The sequence below is a fragment of the Oncorhynchus gorbuscha genome, linkage group LG23 (genome assembly GCF_021184085.1).
Source record: "Oncorhynchus gorbuscha isolate QuinsamMale2020 ecotype Even-year linkage group LG23, OgorEven_v1.0, whole genome shotgun sequence".
In the NCBI taxonomy this organism is placed as follows: domain Eukaryota; kingdom Metazoa; phylum Chordata; class Actinopteri; order Salmoniformes; family Salmonidae; genus Oncorhynchus; species Oncorhynchus gorbuscha.
Window position 1 is genome coordinate 52,863,505 of NC_060195.1, and position 26,575 is coordinate 52,890,079.

Sequence of the window (26,575 nt, forward strand, 5' to 3'; positions counted from 1 at the left end):
GTCAGAGAGGGGGGAGACAGACGAGGGAAATTCCTTCGTGGTGCTCAAATTTCGCCAATCTAATTTTCCTATCCTCCTTTGTCTCGGTCTGAACACTGACGTCTCTCCTCTGCCGTTGAGTCATCACCCGCTAACATGGTAAGTTTTTGGAAAAAAGGATAACATCTTCGTTTTCATAAATACTCAAGTTTCTTCGGTTTTGTTTTGACTGTCCGGCCGTCACTGAAGCAACTGTCTTATTTGTGTTCTCTGCAGATGTTTCGAAGTGCCTTTTTATGTCTACTAGTCGCAGTCGTTTGCTGTCATGCCGAGGTAAATGCTTTTTTATTATTTAGATGTAAAAAAAAATATATACGCTCTAGAGGACGATTAGTCCGTTGACAAACGACTGTTTTCCTTCTTTAAAAAAAATTAAATGTATACTTTTTCATTATTTGGCTAATGTACATAATCCAACAGTAACGTGCTTGTCTGATTGGTCAATTTAACTTGGGACAGTCTGATCTGTGTACGTTTTTATAAAAATAGCTAAACACAGTAATTTAAAGAACACAACGAGTTTAGAAAAAGAAGGGGCAAAGCCTTGCACATCTGTCCAGCTTCAAAGGTGCAATGTCAACATTCACCAAACCAGTGCATTTGAGTGCATTTTGTGTGTACATTATGTGCCAATGAAATAGCAGCCTATTCTAATTAGCCCCAGACCTTCAGTATCTCTAGGAAAAGTCTTTATCACACATACTTGATATGTAATATATTTTAGAGAACATTCAAAGATAATTAATGGCTCTCTGCCTTCCATTTACATCAAGCAAATCATGATCACTGCTGTTGAATGTACTTCACTTCAGCATAGTTTTTTGTGAGTTTTTCTTTTTTTGGGGGGGGGGGGTTCACCCCTGTTTCCTGTAAACTACTTCTGATTGGTTGCCATGCAGGAACAGTTGTTCACAGTTGTTTGTAGAGGTGGCCACTTTGGTCATTGACCACCAGTGTAGTGTTGTTGACATGTTGGAGGCTCTGGATAGGTTCATGACACTTCTTAATGAACTGGTCTTGTGCTGTGATGGCCAGAGAGGTGATTGATGGTCTCAGAGAAAATAGACCAATATAACAGACAGTTGGGAAAGCCAATGAGGATTTTTTTTTGTCACACCTCAACCACACACACACACACAAGCACACACACACACACACACACACACACACACACACACACACACACACACACACACACACACACACACACACACACACACACACACACACACACACACACACACACACACACACACACACACACACACACACACACACACACACACACACACACACACACACACACACACACTACCAGTTCCCTGCAATGAAAGACTCCAGGTGTTTTTTTTGTTTTTTTTTTATATGTATTTGTGTGTGTTTTTTAAACCATCTTTGCCTGTTTAAACAGCTGTGAAATACACAGCTTGGCAGCTCTTAGGTGTTGACAAATGCAGATAACAGATGTGTCAGTCTTTTCATCTACAGCCCTGGGGCCACATCTTCTATATTTGGGATGTATGTGTGTGTGTGCCTGTGTGTGTCTATATCCTCATCTAGCTGCACATGTACACTGAGTCAGAGGACATGCCCTTAGACCTCAACATCCAAAGACTGGCAGTCCTGACAAGGAAGAAAGAGGAAGAGTGATTGCTGTGTTCAATCAATTTGCTCTGTCTGTCTCGATTTTCCAGTTGTTGGTTTAGATTTCTAAAGGTTCATTTCAAAGCCAGCCTCCTTTCCTACCTGTTTCCCTCCAGGTTATACTGTGGTGCAGACAGCAACGACAGTGTTGACTTTTTGAATACCATAGTAGTGATTGAGTATCATTGAACATGTTTTTTTTAAAACATGCTGCTCCAAGCAGAAACTAGGTTGTTATTTCAGATGTCCTCATTTCACTTGTAATCTGTTAGTGTGGACACGGACAGTCAACATGGTCTCAGCTGTGTGTGTACAGTTTGTCCTGCTTCATCCATGCCCTCCCAGGCCCTGTGAGTTCATTCACAGCCAGCCTGAGGGATTGAGTTATCCAACCCTGGACATGAACATGTAACAGCACTAGAGGAATACATGCCACATCTGTCAAACTCAAAGCTGTATTTGTGCAAAGGCCCTTGAAAAAGGATACCCAGACAGGGCCATTTTCTATAGATTTCAGAATGGAAAATCGATGTGTTGTTGGAAGTAGGGCATAGCTCCATGACCTTTGACTGTTGTCTGAAAGAAAAATAGCTTTAGGTACCAGCTACTGACTGGTAGCACAGTCCTTCTGTAATCTAAAAGCAAGCATTATAGGCAGTACCATGATGCCCATAATGGCCCATAAGAGCCAAGGTGGCTGTTTGTCCTTCACCAGACTGAATTTACTGCTGTATGTCCTTCGGGATGGTCCTACACAGAAGGCCAGGGTTCATGGTTTAGGGGTCAGAGTGGAGCAGGCTGGGATCTGACAGGCATGTGTGATGGCTGAGGAGCCAGCTAAGCCTTAGACAATGAGGAGATCCAACTGCCTCTCTCTCTCTTTCCCTCCCTTCTTCCATCTTGTTTTGTGAACATGGTTATGGTGTGTGTGCGTGCGTGTATGTGGTTGTGGTTGACAGGCATGTGGTGTGGTGCAGTGCACCCATTCCCTCACTTCTGGCACCACTTCAGAGCCATCCTTAATGCCCTCAGTGGAAAGGCTTGTTTGCTCTCCTACACAGAGCAGCTTGTGAAGCTCATTAAGGGAAGGTTGATGTTTTTCACTGTGTTTTATGCCAGTTTAAGGTTTCCCCCCTCTCTTCCTTTATCTTTTGTCTCTGCCTATTTTTTCCGCTCTCTCCCTGGCTGGCATGTTTCCCAGATTCATAGAGCGAGAGAAATAAAAAGGGAGAGAGAGAGAGAAGGGAGACAGAGAGAAAACCAGACGATTTCTAGCCCTATTAGTGGGGCAATTAGTCTCAAAATGTGGTCTGGATGACTGAAGCTGTTGCCTGGACGGCTGATAAGGAACACAGCACAAATGAGTGCATAACCGCCAACTGATAAACACAACCTTGTAGTGCAGAAAGGCTATTTACAGCAAGGTTGTCTTGTATTGACACAATGGTCTATAACTGTTTGTAACTGTTCATGGCAGTTTATACGTCTATTAAGTGTGCTAGCTTGGCCCTCCTCAAGAGTGTGTGATTGGAACAGTGCTCTGCTTAAGAATGCATGCCTTTTCCTAGAGTGTGTCTCCTCCTCCTCTAAACATCTGTCAGCCATTAGCTCACCCTCTCCGCCTGCACAGAGCAACACAGGAACAAGCCTGTTCTGCCATGACACCACTCAGCACCAGCCAAGACTAGCCAGGAAGAGAGGGGGGGGAGATGAGTTATAGACAGAAATGGAAGAGATTGAGACAGGAGGGGGGAAACAAGTGGGTGGGAGAGAGAGAGAGTGGGATGAAGAAGTGAGAAACAAGAGTGGGAGAGAGTGATATAGGAGATGAGAGTTAGTCGAGAGACTAGCCGGGAGAGAGGGTGGGAGGACGGGGGAGAGGAAGGGAGAAGAGGGGAGCTATACACAGTTAGGGGGAGAGGAGTTGAATGGACTGAGCTTCCCAAGGATTTATGGGAGATGGTATATACATGGCTTTTGGGTGGATGAGAGGAGCAGTGTAATGGAACTCCATTCACCTAGCATGAGAACGAACTTGAAACAATAATTGATTAGGCTGCTAGAGCCCGCCTTTTTGCTCATGACATCACCTTGGCTTTTTGGTTCAAACAGCCTTTACGAACGAGATGCTCTATCTAAACCAATCACTTTTAATACGGTGAATGAATGAATGACAACAAAAAATATCTAGTTAACAGAAGAAAGGAAGACAAAATAAGGACAAAAGAAGGACAGAAGAAAAAGGAAAAGAAAGAGGACAACAAAGTGAAACAGTCAGCACTTCTATTGCAACTTCGTATTTCGTCGTCCTAACGTAGTCTACACTGCTATCTGCCCAGCAGCTAGCCAGCTAGCAAACGTCCACCGTCTACCGAATAGCAGCACTGTAGAAACTATTACACTCAACTGAACGACTTGATTAGTGTAGTGTTAGCTAGCTACATAGTTGTCTTTGCTGTCTTCGTATCCAAGATAATTGTGTAGTTTAGAGCGTGTAGTCTTAGAGTGATTATTTTAATTTACCGAGGTTAGCTAGCCAGCTATTTGTCGTCCTTAACGTAGGAGACACTGCTAGATAGCCAACAGCTAGCCAATGTCTACTGAATAGAACTTCCGCACTCAACAACCCGGTCGCATTCCGCTTCGCTCCACAGGTAGTATCACATTTTTAATTTCATTTCATTACAGCACAACGGTTTGATTTGTTTGATCGTAGCTAGCTACATAGCTAGCTACATAGCCGTCTGTGTATCAAAGATAATTGTGTAGTCTAGAGCGATTTTCTAGGTTAGCTAGCCAGCTATTGTCGTTCTTTTAACGCAACGTAACGTAATCAACACTGCTAGCTAGTCAGCTAGCCCCCGAATAGCAGCACTGTAGAAACTATTACACTCAACGGAACGACTTGATTAGTGTAGTGTCAACAACGCAGCCACTGCCAGCTAGCCTACAAAGTCAACAACGCAGCCACTGCCAGCTAGCCTACTTCAGCAGTACTGTATCATTTTAATCATTTTAGTCAATAAGATTCTTGCTACGTAAGCTTAACTTTCTGAACATTCGAGACGTGTAGTCCACTTGTCATTCCAATCTCCTTGCATTAGCGTAGCCTCTTCTGTAGCCTGTCAACTATGTGTCTGTCTATCCCTGTTCTCTCCTCTCTGCACAGACCATACAAACGCTCCACACCGCGTGGCCGCTGCCACCCTAATCTGGTGGTCCCAGCGCGCACGACCCACGTGGAGTTCCAGGTCTCCGGTAGCCTCTGGAACTGCCGATCTGCAGCCAACAAGGCAGAGTTCATCTCAGTCTATGCCTCCCTCCAGTCCCTCAACTTCTTTGCACTGACAGAAACATGGATCACCACAGATAACACTGCTACTCCTACTGCTCTCTCTTCGTCCGCCCACGTGTTCTCGCACACCCCGAGAGCTTCTGGTCAGCGGGGTGGTGGCATCGGGATCCTCATCTCTCCCAAGTGGTCATTCTCTCTTTCTCCCCTTACCCATCTGTCTATCGCCTCCTTTGAATTTCATGCTGTCACAGTTACCAGCCCTTTCAAGCTTAACATCCTTATCATTTATCGCCGTCCAGGTCCCCTCGGAGAGTTCATCAATGAGCTTGATGCCTTGATAAGCTCCTTTCCTGAGGACGGCTCACCTCTCACAGTTCTGGGCGACTTTAACCTCCCCACGTCTACCTTTGACTCATTCCTCTCTGCCTCCTTCTTTCCACTCCTCTCCTCTTTTGACCTCACCCTCTCACCTTCCCCCCCCCCTACTCACAAGGCAGGCAATACGCTCGACCTCATCTTTACTAGATGCTGTTCTTCCACTAACCTCATTGCAACTCCCTCCAAGTCTCCGACCACTACCTTGTATCCTTTTCCCTCTCGCTCTCATCCAACACTTCCCACACTGCCCCTACTCGGATGGTATCGCGCCGTCCCAACCTTCGCTCTCTCTCCCCCGCTACTCTCTCCTCTTCCATCCTATCATCTCTTCCCTCTGCTCAAACCTTCTCCAACCTATCTCCTGATTCTGCCTCCTCAACCCTCCTCTCCTCCCTTTCTGCATCCTTTGACTCTCTATGTCCCCTATCTTCCAGGCCGGCTCTGTCCTCCCCTCCCGCTCCGTGGCTTGACGACTCATTGCGAGCTCACAGAACAGGGCTCCGGGCAGCCGAGCGGAAATGGAGGAAAACTCGCCTCCCTGCGGACCTGGCATCCTTTCACTCCCTCCTCTCTACATTTTCCTCCTCTGTCTCTGCTGCTAAAGCCACTTTCTACCACTCTAAATTCCAAGCATCTGCCTCTAACCCTAGGAAGCTCTTTGCCACCTTCTCCTCCCTCCTGAATCCTCCTCCCCCTCCCCCTCCTCCCTCTCTGCAGATGACTTCGTCAACCATTTTGAAAAGAAGGTCGACGACATCCGATCCTCGTTTGCTAAGTCAAACGACACCGCTGGTTCTGCTCACACTGCCCTACCCTGTGCTCTGACCTCTTTCTCCCCTCTCTCTCCAGATGAAATCTCGCGTCTTGTGACGGCCGGCCGCCCAACAACCTGCCCGCTCGACCCTATTCCCTCCTCTCTTCTCCAGACCATTTCCGGAGACCTTCTCCCTTACCTCACCTCGCTCATCAACTTATCCCTGACCACCCCTTCTGAAAAAACCTACACTCGATCCCTCCGATGTCAACAACTACAGACCAGTATCCCTTCTTTCTTTTTTCTCCAAAACTCTTGAACGTGCCGTCCTTGGTCAGCTCTCCCGCTATCTCTCTCAGAATGACCTTCTTGATCCAAATCAGTCAGGTTTCAAGACTAGTCATTCAACTGAGACTGCTCTTCTCTGTATCACGGAGGCGCTCCGCACCGCTAAAGCTAACTCTCTCTCCTCTGCTCTCATCCTTCTAGACCTATCGGCTGCCTTCGATACTGTGAACCATCAGATCCTCCTCTCCACCCTCTCCGAGTTGGGCATCTCCGGCGCGGCCCACGCTTGGATTGCGTCCTACCTGACAGGTCGCTCCTACCAGGTGGCGTGGCGAGAATCTGTCTCCTCACCACGCGCTCTCACCACTGGTGTCCCCAGGGCTCTGTTCTAGGCCCTCTCCTATTCTCGCTATACACCAAGTCACTTGGCTCTGTCATAACCTCACATGGTCTCTCCTATCATTGCTATGCAGACGACACACAATTAATCTTCTCCTTTCCCCCTTCTGATGACCAGGTGGCGAATCGCATCTCTGCATGTCTGGCAGACATATCAGTGTGGATGACGGATCACCACCTCAAGCTGAACTTCGGCAAGACGGAGCTGCTCTTCCTCCCGGGGAAGGACTGCCCGTTCCATGATCTCGCCATCACGGTTGACAACTCCATTGTGTCCTCCTCCCAGAGCGCTAAGAACCTTGGCGTGATCCTGGACAACACCCTGTCGTTCTCAACTAACATCAAGGCGGTGGCCCGTTCCTGTAGGTTCATGCTCTACAACATCCGCAGAGTACGACCCTGCCTCACACAGGAAGCGGCGCAGGTCCTAATCCAGGCACTTGTCATCTCCCGTCTGGATTACTGCAACTCGCTGTTGGCTGGGCTCCCTGCCTGTGCCATTAAACCCCTACAACTCATCCAGAACGCCGCAGCCCGTCTAGTGTTCAACCTTCCCAAGTTCTCTCACGTCACCCCGCTCCTCCGCTCTCTCCACTTGCTTCCAGTTGAAGCTCGCATCCGCTACATGACCATGGTGCTTGCCTACGGAGCTGTGAGGGGAACGGCACCTCAGTACCTTCAGGCTCTGATCAGGCCCTACACCCAAATAAGGGCACTGCGTTCATCCACCTCTGGCCTGCTCGCCTCCCTACCACTGAGGAAGTACAGTTCCCCGCTCAGCCCAGTCAAAACTGTTCGCTGCTCTGGCTCCCCAATGGTGGAACAAACGCCCTCACGACGCCAGGACAGCGGAGTCAATCACCACCTTCCGGAGACACCTGAAACCCCACCTCTTTAAGGAATACCTAGGATAGGATAAAGTAATCCTTCTCACCCCCCTTAAAATATTTAGATGCACTATTGTAAAGTGGCTGTTCCACTGGATGTCATAAGGTGAATGCACCAATTTGTAAGTCGCTCTGGATAAGAGCGTCTGCTAAATGACTTAAATGTAAATGTAATGTAATGAATGAAAGAATGAATGCGAGCCTGTGGAATGCCTATTTATAACCCCTCCAACATCTCATTAATGAAAGATTTGAATACATCAGTCATGATGCAAATGCATCTACCAATATTCTAATTTAAATGCATGGAATTATTGAAATGCTCATTTTAGAGCGACAGACAAATATAGAGAATAAGTTCTACAGCAGCAGCAAGGACACTGCAAACTCAGACGTGTAACCAATATGACACGGCTAGCTAGTTAGCGGGGGTGCGCTCTAATAGTGTTTCAATCGGTGACGTCACTCGCTCTGAGACCTTGAAGTAGTTGTTCCGCTTTCTCTTGCAAGGGCCGCGACTTTTGTGGAGCGATGGCTAACGATGCTTTGAGGGTGGCTGTCGTCGATGTGTGCAGAGGGCCTCTGGTTCGAGCCCAGGTAGGGGCGAGGAGAGGGACGGAAGCTATGCTGTTACAGACGCAACTTCCAAGAAAATCTGTGAAAATAAATGGAAAAAGAGGGAGAATCAGAAAGAGCATTTCCAAATAGAATTTGTATCAGAAGTTTTTAAAACACGGAATCGAGTTGTCAGTGCTCAGGTCGAATGTGTGAGTGGAGGAAAAGGATGTGAGTTCTTGGGTTAGAAAGCTGGCCTTTTTGGATGCTAGCCAAGGTGTGAGAGACCCTGGGAGGAGTTGACTGCCCACCTTAACGCCCTCCTACCTCTGTTTAGCTTAATGTGGAAAAAACGCGTGTTTTTGTCCGAGCAGGACCCTCTGACGAAATGTTCAGGGAGTCCCATGTTTTTATTTATTTATGCAAGCATTCTGCTTGTTGGGAATGCAAAACAAAACAAGACAGTAGAACAAAACTCATTGCCAACTTTAGAAAGAACTGGGGTTCATTGCATAATGAAATATGTATGGGTTGACTCAATTCTCTTTGTCAGGTACCATTTTAGGGGGGCACAGCGACTATTTTTAGTACCTATTGACCTATCTGATGCCTGAGTCAGGGTCTAAAACGGAGAGGTTAACAAGTCACACATGCCAAAGAATCACTTTGTCCTAGTGCCTTCTAATCCCGACTCTGTCTCGTAAGTAGTGACCGCAAAACCTGGGGTTAAGCAGCTGCTTCTTCCCGAAGAAGTCTCATAAAGACAAAGTTTCACTCCCAGCTGGGCCACCTCAGGCCAGATGTCCTCTTACAAGCCAGGGCCACACAGGGTCACCTCCTCCGTGATCAGAGCCCTCTGACCCACCCTCCCCCTACCCCCCCCAAGCAGCTTTACTTCCCAACATGGTGATGGTGTCACACACCCTTGTGCGTGCATGTGTATTAGGCCTGGGAATTCCCAGGGACCCCTCGACACGATATTATCACGACATCTATTGCGATTCTCACGATTCTATATGTATTGCAATTCGATACTGTGATTTTATTGCGATTCGGTGTTCCAAACGTATTGCTCACCATCTGGTGCAGACAAGAGACAGCCATGATGAAAATCATTTTTGATCAGTCATGGAAATGAAAGTGCTGAAAACAACTGGGCTCTCTATTTAGAATGAAGACGGAGAACAAGCTATGGAGGGACGTTTTGGCGCAGGTAGAGCAAACTAGTCCAAAATAATATTGCAATAGGATATGATATATCGTCAAAATGAATATCCCGATATGTAATTGCATTGTATTTTTCCCCCATCACTGAAATGCGTGTGCGCTCATGCATGGGTGAGAGCATTCCAGTGTGTGTGCAGGCTAAGCAGCAGTAGCTGGGCTGTGCAAGTGCTAAATAGGTCAGCACAGCTGGAGCCCGCAGCCATGGCTCTGGAAGTCAGAGGGTTTGTCTGGGTGAGCAGTCCCCCGAATCAGGCCTTTGACCTGGGCAGGAATGCCTGGTATGTGGGGTGAGCTCTCTCAATTGGGCCTGATCTGGGAGATAGAGGGAAAGAATGCTGTTCACTTTATACTTAACAGATTGGTATGTTTTTTTTGTGTGTGTAGTTTAAACTAAAATCTTGATCCTATGTAGATGGATGAGACAAGTTTGAAGTTGTTCTGCACTGACATGTAGTTCAAGTTATGTGCTGTATGGAACTGTCACACCCTGACCTTAGATATCTCTGTTCTTCTATATATTTTGGTTAGGTCAGGCTGTGACTAGGGTGGGTACTCTAGTTTTTGTATGTCTAGGGTTTTTGTATGTCTAGGGGTTTTTGTACGTCTATGTTGGCCTTATATGGTTCCCAATCAGAGACAGCTGTTTATCGTTGTCTCTGATTGGGGATCATATTTAGGTAGCCATTTTCCTCATTTGTGTTGTGCGATCTTGTCTATGTGTAGTTGCCTTAGTGCACATCAGTAGCGGCATGTTTCGTTTGGTTGTTTGTTGTTTTGTTCAGTGAGTTTCGATTTATTAAAATCATGTGGAACTCTACTCACGCAATGCCTTGGTCCGATCCTTACGACGAACGTGACAGGAACGTAATTGCTGGAAAAATAAAGGATCATCAATGACTCAAGTAAAGGTGAAAGTCACCCAGTAAAATACTACTTCATTAAGAGTCAACAAGTATTTGGTTTTAAGTATACTTAAGTATCAAAATAAATGTAATTCCAAAAATATACTTAAGTATCAACATTAAAAGTGTAAATCATTTAAAGTTCCTTATATTAGTTTTTTTTTCACTGCTAGCCAGAGGCAACATTATTTTGGCTACCATGGCTATGCCCCCATTAGATGACAATGCCCCCATCCACGGGGCACGAGTGGTCACTGAATGGTTTGACCAGCATGAAAACAATGTAAACCATACACCATGGCTGTCTCAGTCAACATATCTAAACCCAATTGAACACTTATGGGAGATTTTGGATTGGCGCCTGACACAGCGTTTTCCACCACCGGCAACAAAACACCAAATGATGGAATTTCTCGTGAAAGAATGGTGTCGCATCCCTCCAATAGAATTCCACACCCTTGTAGAATTCATGCCGAGGACCTTTTAAACTGTTCTGGCTCTGTTCTGCTCTATTAAGATACTATGTTGGCAATTACCTGTATATTCTCTCTGCAGGGAGACAAGAGGCCTTTCTTTGCTGGTTGTCCTTCTGTGTAGATGTATAAGGCCCCCTTCCCCAATAGCCACAGACACAGCCTTACGCGAGACAGGGCTTATGATACTAAAAACAACATTTCCTCTACCTCCCATCTCAATTCTTTTTTTGGTTAGATTGCAAAGGACTAATGTGACTCATATGTGACTCATATGTTCAGTCCACTGTGGGCCCTCTGATTTGAGTCTTGGTGATTTATGAAGTATAGACATTACACACACGCCCCCACAGCCTTTTTACTGGCTTTCAAAGAAAAGTATGACATTGGCAATTACATTTTATGTAAAGGGCTTTTGAAGCTTTGATGACGAAGGATCTTGAAGGGTGTGACTTTGGTTTGTCGTTGAACGGTATCTTTCCATTACTCATCCAAAGTAGTCCATGCATACACACACAGACACACACACACACAGACACACACACACACACACACAGACACACACACAAGCACACACGCACGCACACACACACACACACACACACACACACACACACACACACACACACACACACACACACACACACACACACACACACACACACACACACACACACACACACACACACACACACTCACACACACACACACACACACAGACACACAGACACACACACAAGCACACACACGCACACACACAAAACAGAAAGGAGAGAGTCTTTTCGTCCAATATGACATCTTAATGACCTAAATACAGTAATAGTTTATTATAACTCAAACACTCATATTGTTGTTTATCAACCAATTAGAAGGATGACAGGGGCACATCCTTTGTTTGAATCAAAGAAATACATGTTCATTTGTTTTTGGGACTAGGTCTGTTTCTTATCTACAGCTGGGCGCTGGAAGGTTTCTCCAAAGTGATCACTCACGGTTGCGTAGAATTGTGCACTCATTGTGTTTTGCTCACAGTCCGTCCACACTCACTTCCTGTGTTTGAGCCCTGCGGTTCTCTAGTAACTCTCTGTGTTGCTGGTATGGACCTCACCGAAACTCAGTGTTGGCCTTATAGCTCATTCTGTCTGTAAAATAGGTTGTCTGACAATGTATAGTCATTAGTCATAGTTTAGTGTAAGTCGTGGTCATCCCCACTACAGTACATCCCAAGTGATAACTCAATCATGGAGTTTTAGTCTTGGCCGCCGTTGGAGAACACAGTTGCTCTCCTCACCCTGTGGAGTGGCCAAACCAGGCCCATGTTTGCTGTCTGTCTCTCTGCTAAAGTAATCACTGTTCCCTGTGTGTCCTTTCCTGCCTGGCCCCTGCTAGGCCTCTCCCTCCAACAAAATCCAAAGCGGCTGTGAAATAAAGAGCAGAAACAGTTATACCTGTGTAGCCATTTTAACATCTTCCCCTGAGTCACCTCAGAAGGTGCTGGTGGAGCCAGAATATTTGTTATTTTATTGTGAAAGCCATGTGGGCAGTGTTGTGTTGAATTGTGTACCCGTTGTGTTTTGCTCACAGTCCCATTCACACTCACTTCCTCTGTTTGAGCCATATGGGCAAAGATGGTGGATAAATGAAGATAGTTCACTCGGGCCGTTTACCATTGGGGAAAGAATTGTCAGTCTCCCATAGACACCAATGCAATAGCAGCTGGGTCTGGTCTAGTTAGTTCAGTGACTTTCATTGAACCAGAAAACAAAAAAACCGGGGGAAAACAGCGATTGGGGGTGTCTCGCTTCCTTTTCCGTCTCTGTTATGGGTCTCCAGTAGCTCTCTGGATACACCAGAGAGGAAGATGCGATGTGTGAGCATTTACTCTGCCCAAGATCCGTCCACGAAAAATAATACCAAAAAGTGAGGGATTTTGGTATTAAGTCAATGAGAGAGTGTCGCATTTGGGTTTAACCGGAGATAAGTAGGTCATTTAGAAACGATGTTCCTTGGATAACAGATGGAAGGCTCTCTCCCCAACTGATTGGTTTATCTAGCGCTATTAAAGCCATGATTGGTTTGGTATGCCCCTGTCTTTTTTCAGTGTCTTGACTTTGCCCTATAAAACAAGTTAGGATTGGATGGGAGAGTCACAGGTTGGACATGCTCCCAAATTCCTCATCTTGGCTCTGCAGGGGAATGTTTGCGCCCTCGTTTCCCTGAAGTGTCTTTCTTGTTGTTGTCTTCCACTCACGCTATCCATCTCCCTCTGGGCACGCAGAGAGAGAAGTCAGTCCAGACTAGACACTCCAGCTGAGAATGCAGATCTGTGTGTGTGTTCAAGTGTGTGTGTGTGTGTGTGTGTGTGTGTGTGTGTGTGTGTGTGTGTGTGTGTGTGTGTGTGTGTGTGTGTGTGTGTGTGTGTGTGTGTGTGTGTGTGTGTGTGTGTGTGTGTGTGTGTGTGTGTGTGTGTGTGTGTGTGTGTGTGTGTTGATGGGTGTACAGCTCCTCTGTTAGACAGCTCGAAGATGGAAGTATTTTTTTTACCATCAGTTCTTGGCCTGTGGACCGACCCTGCCATACGGCTTCATGTGGACTAATGAAAATAACATGCCTGAGACAGGAGGTCTCGGCCTGACCTGCATATCGTACAGTGTGTGTGTGTGTCTGCGTGCTAGAGTGCGCACATACTGTACATGCCAGTGCGTGCATGTGTGGGTCAGGCCTAGGTTCCAATAGTATTGAAGAGAATTTCAAATGTTGGGTTTGATTGGGCTTGCCCAGCTCAATGGAACCAATAGAATCAAAAAACTGAAAAACCTCTTGATTGTTTCGCTGATGTATAAAAGGGTGATTATGTCTCTATGAGGAGGGATATATATAGAGAGAGATTACACAAGCATTCATATCGTGTGTCTGTGAAAATCTCACCACACATGCCAGCCATGCAGTGACATACCAGCAGATACTTATGATTGTTACTAATCATGTCCTGTAGTACTTAAGTAGGGCTGTGTGGCCTGGCAGGAAGAGTAGCTGTGGCTGTGTGGACCCTAATGGGGATCCTAATAAAATACCCCCAAAATATCAATGGTGAGAGGTCAGGGGTCACAAGGCTCCGGCAGCTGGTGCTTTCTGACCCCCAGTCATGCCTGTCATATCTGTGACACCAGGCTACAGTCTATACATGGTCCCCTATTGGAAACCCCTCATATATGCATAAAAAATCAAATAACATATTGGTGCCATATGTAATATACACTACCGTTCAAAAGTTTGGGGTCACTTAGAAATGTCCTTGTTTTCCGTGAAAACATACATGAAATGAGTTGCAAAATGAATAGCAAATATAGTCAAGATGTTGAGAAGGTTAGAAATCATGATTTTTCATTTAAATGTGTCCTTCAAACTTTGCTTTCGTTAAAGAATCCTCAATTTGCAGCAATTACAGCCTTGCAGACCTTTGCGATTGTAGTTGTCAATTTGTTGAGGTAATCTGAAGAGATTTCTCCCCATGCTTCCTGAAGCACCTCCCACAAGTTGGATGGATGGGCACTTCTTACGTACCATACGGTCAAGCTGCTCCCACAACAGCTCAATAGGGCTGAGATTCAGTGACTGTGCTGGCCACTCCATTATAGACAGAATACCAGCGGATTGCTTCTTCCCTAAATAGTTCTTGCATAGTTTCATAGTTTGGAGCTGTGCTTTGGGTCATTGTCCTGTTGTAGGAGGAAATTGGCTCCAATTAAGCGCCGTCCACAGGGTATGGCATGAAGTTGCAAAATGGAGTGATAGGCCTTCTTCAAGATCCCTTTTACCCTGTACACATCTCCCACTTTACCACCACCAAAGCACCCTCAGACCAGAACATTGCCTCCACCATGCTTGACAAATGGCATCAAGCCCTTTTCCAACATCTTTTCATTTTTTCTGCATCTCACGAATGTTCTTCTTTAGGAACCGAACATCTCAAACTTAGATTTGTCTGTCCATAACACTTTTTTTTTCCAATATTCCTCTCTCCAGTATCTGTGTTATTTTGCCCATCTTAATTATTTATTTTTATTGTCCAGTCTGAGATATAGCTTTTTCGTTGCAACTCTGCCTAGAAGACCAGCATTCCTCTTCACTGTTGATGTTGAGACTGGTGTTTTGTGGGTACTATTTAATGAAGCTGCCAGTTGAGGACTTGTGAGGTGTTGGTGTTGGTTTCAGAAGAAAGTTCTTTTTTTTATGGCCATTTTGAGCCTGTAAACCCACAAATGCTGAAGCTCCAGATACTCAACTAGTCTTAAGAGGGCCAGTTTTATTGCTTCTTTAATCAGAACAATAGTTTTCAGCTGTGTTAACATAATTGCAAAAGGGTTTTCTAATGATCCATTAGCCTTTTAAAATGATAAACTTGGATTAGCTAACACAATGTTCTATTGGAACACCAGAGTGATGGTTGTTGATAATGGGCCTCTGTACGCCTATGTAGATATTCCATTTGAAAGAATCAGTCATTTCCAGCTACAATAGTCATTAACAATGTCTACACTGTATTTTTGATGAATTTTATGTTATTTTAATGGGAAAAAATTGCTTTTCTTTCAAAAACAAGGACATTTCTAAGTTACCCCAAACTTTTGAACGGTAGTGTATGTGTGGGTTTGTTTGTGTTTTTCAGTCACCTGGACACTCCATGACATATCGGTCCAGTGTCTGTCTGTCTACCATCTGCCCTATAAAATTGTGGGTGTCTTTTGTCTGACTGCGTTGGCTGAGAGAACATGTGTCACTATGCGTGTGGTAGGGCATTTGCCGGAACATTGTTATGCTAAAGTCACTGTGGCTTAGCGGCCCTCGCTGTGAATGAAAGGTCACAGGTCAACGGGCTGTTCAGACTTCCATCTGAAACTGAGGGTCTGGATAGCAGTCTGGGGGACTTAGATAGCAGACAACAGGGCAACACACTTCTCTCTCTCAATGTTGGTGTGTATGTGTTTGAGTGTAGAAATCGATATATTGAAATTACATAGTGTTTCTTCAAATGTAACATACTGTATATCAAGACATCTGAAACTGAACGTAATTATAAGGGCACAAGGTGAGGCCCAAATGCAGACACAGGAGGCAGATGGTGGAGCTCCGATATTTATTATAACAAAGGGAGTAGGCAAAGGCAGGAGGGACAGGCGAGAGTTCATCAACCAGGTCAGAGTCCAAACAGTACCAGACGATAGGCAGTCTCGAGGTCAGGCCAGGCAGGGGTCAGAGACCAGGTCAGAGTCCAAACAGTACCAGACGATAGGCAGTCTCGAGGTCAGGCCAGGCAGGGGTCAGAGACCAGGTCAGAGTCCAAAAACAGTACAAGGGGATAGGCAGGCCGGTAGTCAGAACAGGCAGAGTGGTCAGGCAGGCGGGTTCGGAGTCAGGACAGGCAAGGGTCAAAACCAGGAGGACTAGAAACAAACAGAGAATGGTTAACTTTGCAAACAAGATAAACTGGCACAGAGAGACAGGAAACACAGGGATATATACACCGGGATATGATAAGCGACACCTGGAGGGGGTGGAGACAATCACAAGGACAGGTGAACCAGATAAGGGTGTTACAGTAATGGTATACACATTAGAAAACCCTATCGCTAGAAAGTGAAGGGCATTTCACCATCTAGTGACAGCCATCATGAAAGCGTACTGTCTGTCTGTCTGTCTGTCTGTCTGTCTGTCTGTCTGTCTGTCTGTCTGTCTGTCTGTCTGTCTGTCTGTGTGTCTGTCTGTGTGTCTGTGTGTCTGTGTGTCTGTGTGTCTGTGTGTCTGTGTGTCTGTCTGTGTGTCTGTGTGTCTGTCTGTGTGTCTGTGTGTCTGTGTGTCTGTGTGTCTGTGTGTCTGTGTGTCTGTGTGTCTGTGTGTCTGTGTGTCTATCTATCTATCTATCTATCTATCTATCTATCTATCTATCTATCTATCTATCTATCTATCTATCTATCTATCTATCTATCTATCTTATACACCAGAGAGTAAATTGTGGTCACTTACTTGTGATCACAGCAGAAAATTATCAATCTCAATAACATTAGATTATTTTATTGATTTAATTGTGCAGTCTTTACAAATACAATGTTATCTGACTCAAGCCAAGTAGACCTGGTTCTAGTAAAATCACCCTTTTTCTAAATCTAACATTACTGAAGAATTGTATAATAATGCATATTGCTCAAATAAACCTAAAATGATTGCATTCCAGTCAAACGTTATACCTGTAAATCTAGCTATTTTAGTCAACACTAGATGGCGATGGCCACCTTCAATGAGATCGCTCTGTAGTTTACTTACGGCATTAAAGAAGGACCCTTCCTTTATTACTGTTAATTCTTTTGAATTTCCTTAGTGGTTCCTTGTATTTGTCTGATCGTGTAGATTAGAAGAATGCATTTAAGAAGTGGCATGTCATCTCAATTTCTTTGCAGGAGGAGATGTTCATTTGTATTTACAGACATCATCACACAAGTAGAAGGCATCAGATGTATAATCTCCCATGTTTTCTGTGTCTCTGTGTCCCTGTAGGAGGGGAAAAGCAAGTCCAAGGTGTGTGCCAATGTATTCTGTGGGGCTGGCAGAGAGTGTGCTGTGACAGAGAAAGGGGAACCTTCCTGCCTGTGCATCGAGGTGAGTCTTAGCACACACACACACACACACACACACACACACACACACACACACACACACACACACACACACACACACACACACACACACACACACACACACACACACACACACACACACACACACACACACACACACACACACACACACACACACACACACACACACACACACACACAGGCATGCATGCGCTCACACAAACACATATACACATACTCGCATGCACGCATGCACACAGATTGAAAATGGGTGTGCTTTCTCTCTGTCTTCAGCAATGCAAACCTCACAAGCGCTCTGTGTGTGGCAGTAACGGTAAGACGTACCGCAACCACTGTGAGCTCCACCGCGACGCCTGCCTGACCGGCCTCAAGATCCAGGTGTACCACGACGGACACTGTGAAGGTAGGGGACCCTGAAAATAATCCCCGGGTTGTCTTAAGGCATAGAAATATATTACTAGAATGGACAAAGCCCCTCAGACCATGCACATTTCAATGAAACACATATGTACACTCAATATGACTGCTGGTCTTCCCATCACAGAGCATTACCTTGAATGGATGTCTGTTCTGGGAGTTCTATTTCTGTGTTCCAAGGAACATTCTGCAATAAAGAGGAGATTAAGCGAAGTGCTTGCAGTTGTTTTGATTGTGTTGTGATTTCTTTCAGAGAAAAAGACAGACAAAGCTGTTGCTGCTAGCCCAAGTAAGTGTACTGCCTAAGGTCATGAGGCCCATTGTCTCAGAGAGGTTAATGAATAATTGATTAATAATAGCAGTATTTTCATTTTATACTATCCTTGCATGCACTGTGGAATATACACTGTTGGATATTCCTTTACACTTTCACACGACAGCTATGTGCTCAAGGGAGACACACTCACACCCAGCCCCCCCAACACACACACACACACACACACACACACACACACACACACACACACACACACACACACACACACACACACACACACACACACACACACACACACACACACACACACACTCACAACCAGCCCCCCCAACACACACACAAACAGCAGTACTCTCACATATTTAGATTCAGTAAAAACACGCGGTAAATATTAGCGAGTCTGTATAGTCATTCAGCTGTCTGCAGTACTGACCCTCTCTACTCTCTCCCTCTCTGCCTGTGTAGTCGTGTGCTACCTGGCCAACAGGAACGAGTTGCGCAGCCGGGTCATCCAGTGGCTGCAGAATGAGGTGGTCCCTGACGGCTGGTTCGCCAAGGGCTCCAACTTCTCTGACACCCTGCTCAAGTACTTCAAGGTAGGTCGGACTTGTGCGTGTTTGTGGGGTTGGGTGGTTGGATAGGTGTGTGTGTGTGTGTGTGTGTGTGTGTGTGTGTGTGTGTGTGTGTGTGTGTGTGTGTGTGTGTGTGTGTGTGTGTGTGTGTGTGTGTGTGTGTGTGTGTGTGTGTGTGTGTGTGTGTGTGTGTGTGTGTGTGTGTGTGTGCGTGCGTGCGTGCGTGCGTGTGTGTGTGTGTGGTTGTGGGCCCAGTGTGTGTGTGTGTGTGTGTGTGGGGAGAGGTAATGATACTTTCATAGTTTAACTATTGCTGTAAAATCATGGATAAACTGCAGGGGAAAGTACCGCTCACATTATTTAAAGTGTATTGGAGTATTTATTTCTAGTCCTGTACTTCTAGAAAGTCCTCCTCTGTCCTCACCTTAATAAAACGGCTAAGATTACAATCCGTTAGCATGTATGGACTACTTAATGACTCCGTAAGCAGCAGAATGATACAGTTCACTTGCAGCAGCTCTACTGAGACAGAATCTGTTGAAAGTTCACCGAGTTCTCCCCCTCTGTCAGTCCGTTTGTTTTGTGGGCCAAGCTTCACAGCATAGAAAAGGCTCCACAGCAAGAACAGACTGTTTAACATTCTTCTCACTGCCCAGCACTTGAACACATAACAGCAGTTATGCAACAGCTCTCCTGCTCTGGCCCCCCAAAGATTCAATATCATCTCCCACTGTTTGCCTGTGTGGTTAACACTTCTCACAGAAAGCCCATAGAGCTCTGATGGTCATCTCCACCATTTATTTTCATACACAATAAAGCAAAAATAATCATACTAAAGAGTGGTGGAACTGTACTCCTTTAATGAAAAAAAAACCCACATCTACTGCATCCTCATAGGCTCAAAATAAAATGTATGAATGAATATTCCTACAGGACTATGACAACGGAGACTCCCAGCTGGATTCCACTGAGTTCCTTAAGTTCCTCCAGCACAACGAAACAGCCATCAACATTACCTCATATGCTGACGAGGAGAACAACCGCCTGCTCAGGTGAGCCCCCACCACTGGCCCAGAGTCAGTAGCGCACAGCTGCCACTCGTCACAGACCAGCTCAGATGAGCTGCGCCCACTGGTCGATTCTCACTGAGCCCAGACCATAATTGGGTAACACTTCACGTAAAGCCTGCAGGTATAATGCATTCTAAAGGTTATTGATAATGCACTGTCAGTCATGAGCAAGTATGACCCGATTATAATGTCTTATAATCATGTCATAGTGGTCCTGACTAAATTCCCGACGTTTTGAATCCGTTGAAATGTTTAGACATATAATGCCAAGTGTTACTTACTGACATTTGCTTAGTGCAGTGCATTCATGTCAGGTAGTAGCAACACCATGATTGTTTGTCTCTCAACATATTGGTATCTCGGTGTATTTCTGTGTTGAATAAGAGTACTTACTAAAAAGACTAGTGACCGTAACCTTGCCGTCATTGTTTTCAATTGCTGCTTGAAGAGAAGAGAAGCTTTCTCCACCAACACATTCTCATATTGTGAGTGGGGCCCAGCACTTAATGAGCTCCCTAAGCAAATTAACAGGGTTTTAATTTCCAGCACCTAACCAGGGACTTAACTTCAAAATAAGTTCAAATATCCATTTTTCTGGGACTAACACTAATTTAATTCAATACATGGAGTACATGGAGCAATTGAAAGCAATGGAAAGGCCACGATGAAGCTACTGCTTTTGCACTGCTAATACTGTAGGTATTTGATTGAGTTCTTTCAGTGAATCGATTATTGCCATATTGATATAAAACTACCGTATACAGAAGCAATGGCAGCCTGTATAATACATCAATATATGCTAATCACATTCTGTAGAATCCAGTTGTTCAGTTCTTGCCCTTATCGAAGTTTTCTAACTCTGATGTTGAACTGTTCAGTTGTCCGTGTCTAATTACCCTGTTGCACCTTTGCAGTGTGCTGTAGATTTCTACAGTTGTGACTGTATGGAATCGTCCAAAGAATGTAATTGATAAGACTAGGATGAGTGATGTAGATTTGTTATATCACAGTTGTTTACATGGTGACCTCGAGACAGGGTGGACGGGGGCAGGGTTGGGTAGGGGGATGGGTGATTTGGTGGGGCTGAAAGTGCTGTTTTGGCAGTTCTGTTATGGTGAAGCGGCTTGTTTTGATGGGAAGTGGTGGTGGGTGTGGGTGGCAATGGGGCCCAGTGGCACAACACTGGCTGTCCCGTGGGACCATACCCTTCTCCCATGCATCATGGGTCTGGGAGCAAGCGCAGAGAGCGGCACGGGGATTTGGGCAGTATCAACTCTCATTCATGTGTGGAACCTTCCTCCCAATGTGTGTCGGCTAGCTATCTGGGGTCATCTGTGAGATAGACCAGAGTTAAAGGACAACTGGACTGGCATTAGCCTGATCCCAGATCTGTTTGTGCTGTCTTGCCAACTCCTGTGGTCATTGTCATTCCAATGTTTTAGTTTCAAAAGATGCCAAAAAACTAAATAGTGAGGCATGGTTTGGTTTCGGCGTGGTTTGTTTTAGGCCCAGTCTAAGGAACATTGAGGAACATTTACAGTGCATTCGGAAAGTAGTCAGAACCTTTCCCTTTTTCCACATTTTGTTATGTTACAACCTTATTCTAAATTGGATGACATAAAAACAAATCCTCATCAATCTACACATAATGACATAAAAACAAATCCTCATCAATCTACACATAATGACATAAAAACATTTTTTTTATTTTTTATGTTTGCAAATGTGTTAGGAAAAAAATAATAAAATAAATACCTTTGAACAGGGTATGGTGTAGGTGCCTGGCGCACCGGTGTGTGTCAAGAACTGCAACGTTGCTGGGTTTTTCAACGCTCAACAGTTTCCTGTGTGTATCAAGAATGGTCCACCACCCAAAGGACATCCAGCCAACTTGACACAAACTGTGGGAAGCATTGGAGTCGACATGGGCCAGCAACCATGTGGAATGCATTCGACACCTTGTAGAGTCTATGCCCCTACGAATTAAGGCTGTTCTGAGGGCAAAAGGGGATGGGTTGCAATGTTTTGTCAACGCAGTGTATATTAGCTCCAGTGAAATGAGGGTAACAGTAGTCTGTTTTACTCTATTTCCATCCTGTGTCTTATTGGCCCTATTGTTAATTCCCACACCTCTCCTGTTGGTCACTAGGAGCCTGTGTGTGGATGCCCTCATCGAGCTCTCAGACGAAAACACGGACTGGAAGTTGAGCTTCGATGAGTTCCTAAACTGCTTCAAGCCTGGCTTCAACCCACCAGAGAGAAGTAAGACTGACACCATACACAGTATCTTCCTGGTATGTTTTTTATGTCCAATGTTCAAGCCTTATGTTTTTTTTCCTATGTGATTTGATTATTAGACCATTTTAAAAACACACCAAAAAAGACACGTTCACAAATAAAATACTGTTACCAAAGAAAATATACATGAAGATGTCCAGAAACTGCTTCTCCAATCAAAATCACAGATTACGCTTGTAGGCGATGTCATGGCCGCGTTAGCTTCCTAAGGTCATGCGCAGAAACACATCATCGGGTCTAACGATGTGCAGGTCGTCAAATCAAAAGCATTCCTTCGATATAAAGTTGTTTTTGACTAAAATGAAAACGTGTCAGTTTGTCACTTGCACAAAGTTGTAGTAATTACATGTTCAGCTTCCAACATTGGCTCGGATCTACTGTAGATTATGCCTATAGATTTAAAGAAAATGTACAAATTAAGGAAGAATTTTCTCCTACTGATTTCCCAAAACCCGGTCTGGTCCGTTGAGACTGCTTCGCAAGGCGCTCCCGAACATATTGACTGACCACTTTCATTTCTGGGTTTGAAAACTGTTACTGATCAACATGTCCATTAACTACCTGTTATCCACTTCCTGCTTCCTGTAGAGTGTGCCCTGGAGGATGAGACCTATGAGGACGGGGCAGAGACTCAGGTGGAATGTAACCGCTGTGTCTGTGCCTGTGGGAACTGGGTCTGCACGGCTGTGACCTGCGAAGGTGAGACTAGCTGTCTCACACCTGCCGTTATAGTAGGCCTTTACTTATCTGGGTCATAGTGTGAGGGGATTTTGAGTTAAGATTAGTTATGTTCTTTCTCTCTCACTCTCTCTATTTATGTCTGTCTCTTCCCTCGCTTTATCTCCCTCTTTGTTGCTCTCTTTCTCTGTCCATATTGGCCTGTGTCTCGCTTCCTCTGTCCCCCCTCCTCCTCCTTCTCTTTCTCTCTCTCTTTTTCTCTCTCTCTCTCTATTCCTCTCTCCCTCCCTGCAGGCACAGATACGGTGCCTGCTGTGGAGAAGACTGAAGGTGCTGACCAGGAGATGACAGAGGAGGAGTGGACACGGAGAGTGGCTGAGCTCAACAAACATCAGGTTAGTCTGGCACCATGAACAGCACATGACGTTTCACTGCTACTTGATCAAGGGGCAATCTGTGGTTGCTACATCCATTTTTGGACTTAGAAATTAATTATATGTACCCATTGATTCTTAAAGAGTATAGTTTATAAATGCCTCATGAACTTAGTTCAACTGTCACATTCCATCCGAACCCAACATACAAGCTTGTTTTACTCCAATGTTTGTAAGCAAAGTAAATGTAAACAAACATTGTATAGCCTTAAAACATGGTTAAAACTATAATTCTGATATCATGGACGGTCGGTACTTACATCCATAGCTCTGTCTGTGAATTTGAGAGTGGTTACAGTACATTTCTCCAGCCAATCCCTCAGCTTTTAACCGAAACACTGAGAAGTGTTCTTTGTTTCAATTGTGGATTTCTCCTTTAAGTAACAGTATAGGTCAATGAGGCTGTGTACTTATACAACACACACACCTGTACTTAGAACTTTATGAGTCAATTACTGTAATAATCAGAGCTGATATTTGTCATAGTTTACATGCCCATGCTTCTAGGTATGTCTCACTTTTTGGCTGCATCTTTACTGTACATCAGACAGAGGTTTTGCTTTCTTTTTAGTACTAGGCACATTTGATTGAGCCTGCCTGAGGTGCCAGATGGGCGGGGTTTGCACATTTGGGACTATTTCATTGGTTCCATTGTGTCAGGCAAGCTCAATCAAGAGCGGCTAATGTATTTTAAAGGGGGGGAAATGATATGAACCCATGCTGTGTACACTGTGTATCATAACGGTACTTGTACTACAGTAGCCAATAATCTTGTTCCTTTAACTCTTGTTAGGAAACTGTGGAGAAGATGAAAGTGAGCACTAAGGACATTTAAGAGAGAGAGAGAGAGAGAGAGAGAGCCCTCCTTCAGTCACACCATCAACAATCACTATCTGGCTGAGTCTTTGGAGCTTGTACTGTTGCTAAAGAAATGCATCACTTGTTTTTAGTTTTTATTTACAATGTGAATTATTAAGATTTTTTTTAAACTGTACCAATGTCTATTATAATATCATTGTGTATAGGGGAGACTAGTTGAATTGTGTGTACCTACAAACACAGTACTGTTATCCTATTTGAGTAACACTCCCAAGCCTTGGTACGAATCCCCATCACCTAGTGGTGGGTTAATATTTGTATTCATTTTAGTTCATTTGTTGTTTTCGTTGTTGTTTCTGTCAGTCAAATTAGCTCATCTGTAGAGAAGAGAAGAATGTGGGAATTGGAGCTATAAAGAAAGCACAGTTGTAAAGAACTACTTTTCGCAGAAAATGACTTCACAGTTGCCACGACACACACCAACCACATCACAGAGGACAAGCAATTCGGCGAGAAAGCCTTATCAGATGCATTGACCTTACAGGGTGCTATTCCAGACACCTGAGTATTTTACAGGGCCAGTAAATCACATGAAAGATGAACACATGGCTGAGTTGTAAATGTACCTGAATACCATTGTAAATCCATCAACAGTGTGATTACACTTTCCTGGCAGTATAACTACTCATATCATATCTGTGATATATACAGTAAAACCCACTGACCCATAACATCTGATGGTGCCAGGGTTCAATCTGTTAGGAAACGGAAAATGAAGAGTGTCCGCACTCAGTCTTAGACAAGAACATGTATTCCATCTCTATTTTCTTGTCTATGCACCAACAATATGGCAATAATCTATGATTAGATGTGTGCAGGGTTTCCTGCTTTTTCAAGGTAAAGTGGTGATGCTAGGGTTCAATCTGTAGGCTACTTGTCTACACTGCTTTGCCAACAGTACTGCAATCCATTTCTTTTGGAAGCTGACGCATGCCGATCTCTCAGGATATAGGTGGTTTGATTGGATGACTTTGTTAGGCACAAGGATTGGGAAAAACGGCCAAACCAACCTCTAAAAAACATTTTAGATGGCATTACTTAAACCAAAGTTCAAATGCAAGATACCTAAAGTACAGTATGAGGAGTAACTTTTAGAAAGTAGGTTCACAGCCTAGACTCGAGCTTTCTTTGTTTTGAGCTGCATGTCCTGCATGTCAATATTTGAATGTGGTGGATCTCACTTCAATGTCTTTATAATGTGTGGTATTCAGTGCCTTAAATTTTCACTAAGACCTATGGGACATCCTGCTGTCGTTCTCTTAGAGCAATGGCTGACACTATGAAACCATGCCAAATAGATTAACTAATTGAAGTTAAAAGCCTGTGTTTCTTCTGTTTGTAATGATTTATTGTCTCACTTTTAGAATAATACCAGCTCACGTTGTTCGCTGTTACAGTAGACTTTTAATAAAACATTTACTCCCTGTTGATTATTAACACTACTGTACCGTCAAAAAGGTATGCAAGCTTTATACATGTCAATAAATACATTTAACAGACGTAATGGAATTGTTAAGCACATTTTTATTGATACACTTTTGACTGAATGTGTGTGTGCTCCTAGACCTTAGTGCTGCTTTTGATACCATCGATCACCACGTTCTTTTGGAGAGATTGGAAACCCAAATTGGTCTACACGGACAAGTTCTGGCCTGGTTTAGATCTTATCTGTCGGAAAGATATCAGTTTGTCTCTGTGAATGGTTTGTCCTCTGACAAATCAACTGTAAATGTCGGTGTTCCTCAAGGTTCCGTTTTAGGACCACTATTGTTTTCACTATATATTTTTCCTCTTGGGGATGTCAATCGAAAACACAATGTTAACTTTCACTGCTATGCGGATGACACACAGCTGTACATTTCAATGAAACAAAATTGCCCTCGCTAGAAGCCTGTGTTTCAGACACAAGGAAGTGGATGGCTGCAAACTTTATACTTTTAAACTCGGACAAAACAGAGATGCTTGTTCTAGGTCCCGAGAAACAAAGAGATCTTCTGTTGAATCAGACAATTAATCTTAATGGTTTTACAGTCGTCTCAAATAAAACTGTGAAGGACCTCGGCATCACTCTGGACCCCGATCTCTCTTTTGACGAACATATCAAGACTGTTTCAAGGACAGCTTTTTTCCATCTACGTAACATTGCAAAAAACTGAAACTTTCTGTCCAAAAATGATGCAGAAAAATGAATCCATGCTTTTGTTACTTCTAGGTTAGACTACTGCAATGCTCTACTTTCCGGCTACCCGGATAAAGCACTAAATATACTTCAGTTGGTGCTAAATACGGCTGCTAGAATCCTGACTAGAACCAAATAATTTGATCATATTACTCCAGTGTCATGTTTTGTCTTATATTGTCTTGTCATTTTGCTTTTCCTTCTGTTCGTTTTCCCCCTGCTGGTCTTTTTAGGTTCGTTCCCCTTTTTCTCTCTCCCTCCCTCTCTCTCTTCTCTC

The 26,575-nt window shown here is 44.4% G+C and overlaps 1 protein-coding gene across 2 annotated transcripts; it reads left to right on the plus strand.

Moving 5' to 3' along the window:
- Window positions 1–25,619, plus strand: LOC124011097 (follistatin-related protein 1-like). Of its 2 annotated transcripts, none has more exons than XM_046324107.1 (11): window positions 1–138; window positions 256–312; window positions 17,394–17,495; window positions 17,768–17,897; window positions 18,165–18,200; window positions 18,654–18,784; window positions 19,694–19,812; window positions 21,980–22,092; window positions 22,717–22,827; window positions 23,107–23,201; window positions 24,034–25,619. In XM_046324107.1, exons 1-11 carry the CDS (start codon window positions 136–138, stop codon window positions 24,073–24,075), a joined length of 939 nt encoding a protein of 312 aa, XP_046180063.1. In that variant the 5' UTR covers window positions 1–135; the 3' UTR covers window positions 24,076–25,619. The 2 variants fall into 2 exon arrangements, with proteins under 2 accessions (XP_046180063.1, XP_046180062.1); XM_046324106.1 differs by having other exon boundaries at window positions 6–138; window positions 23,101–23,201.
- The last annotated feature ends 956 nt before the right edge of the window (window positions 25,620–26,575 follow it).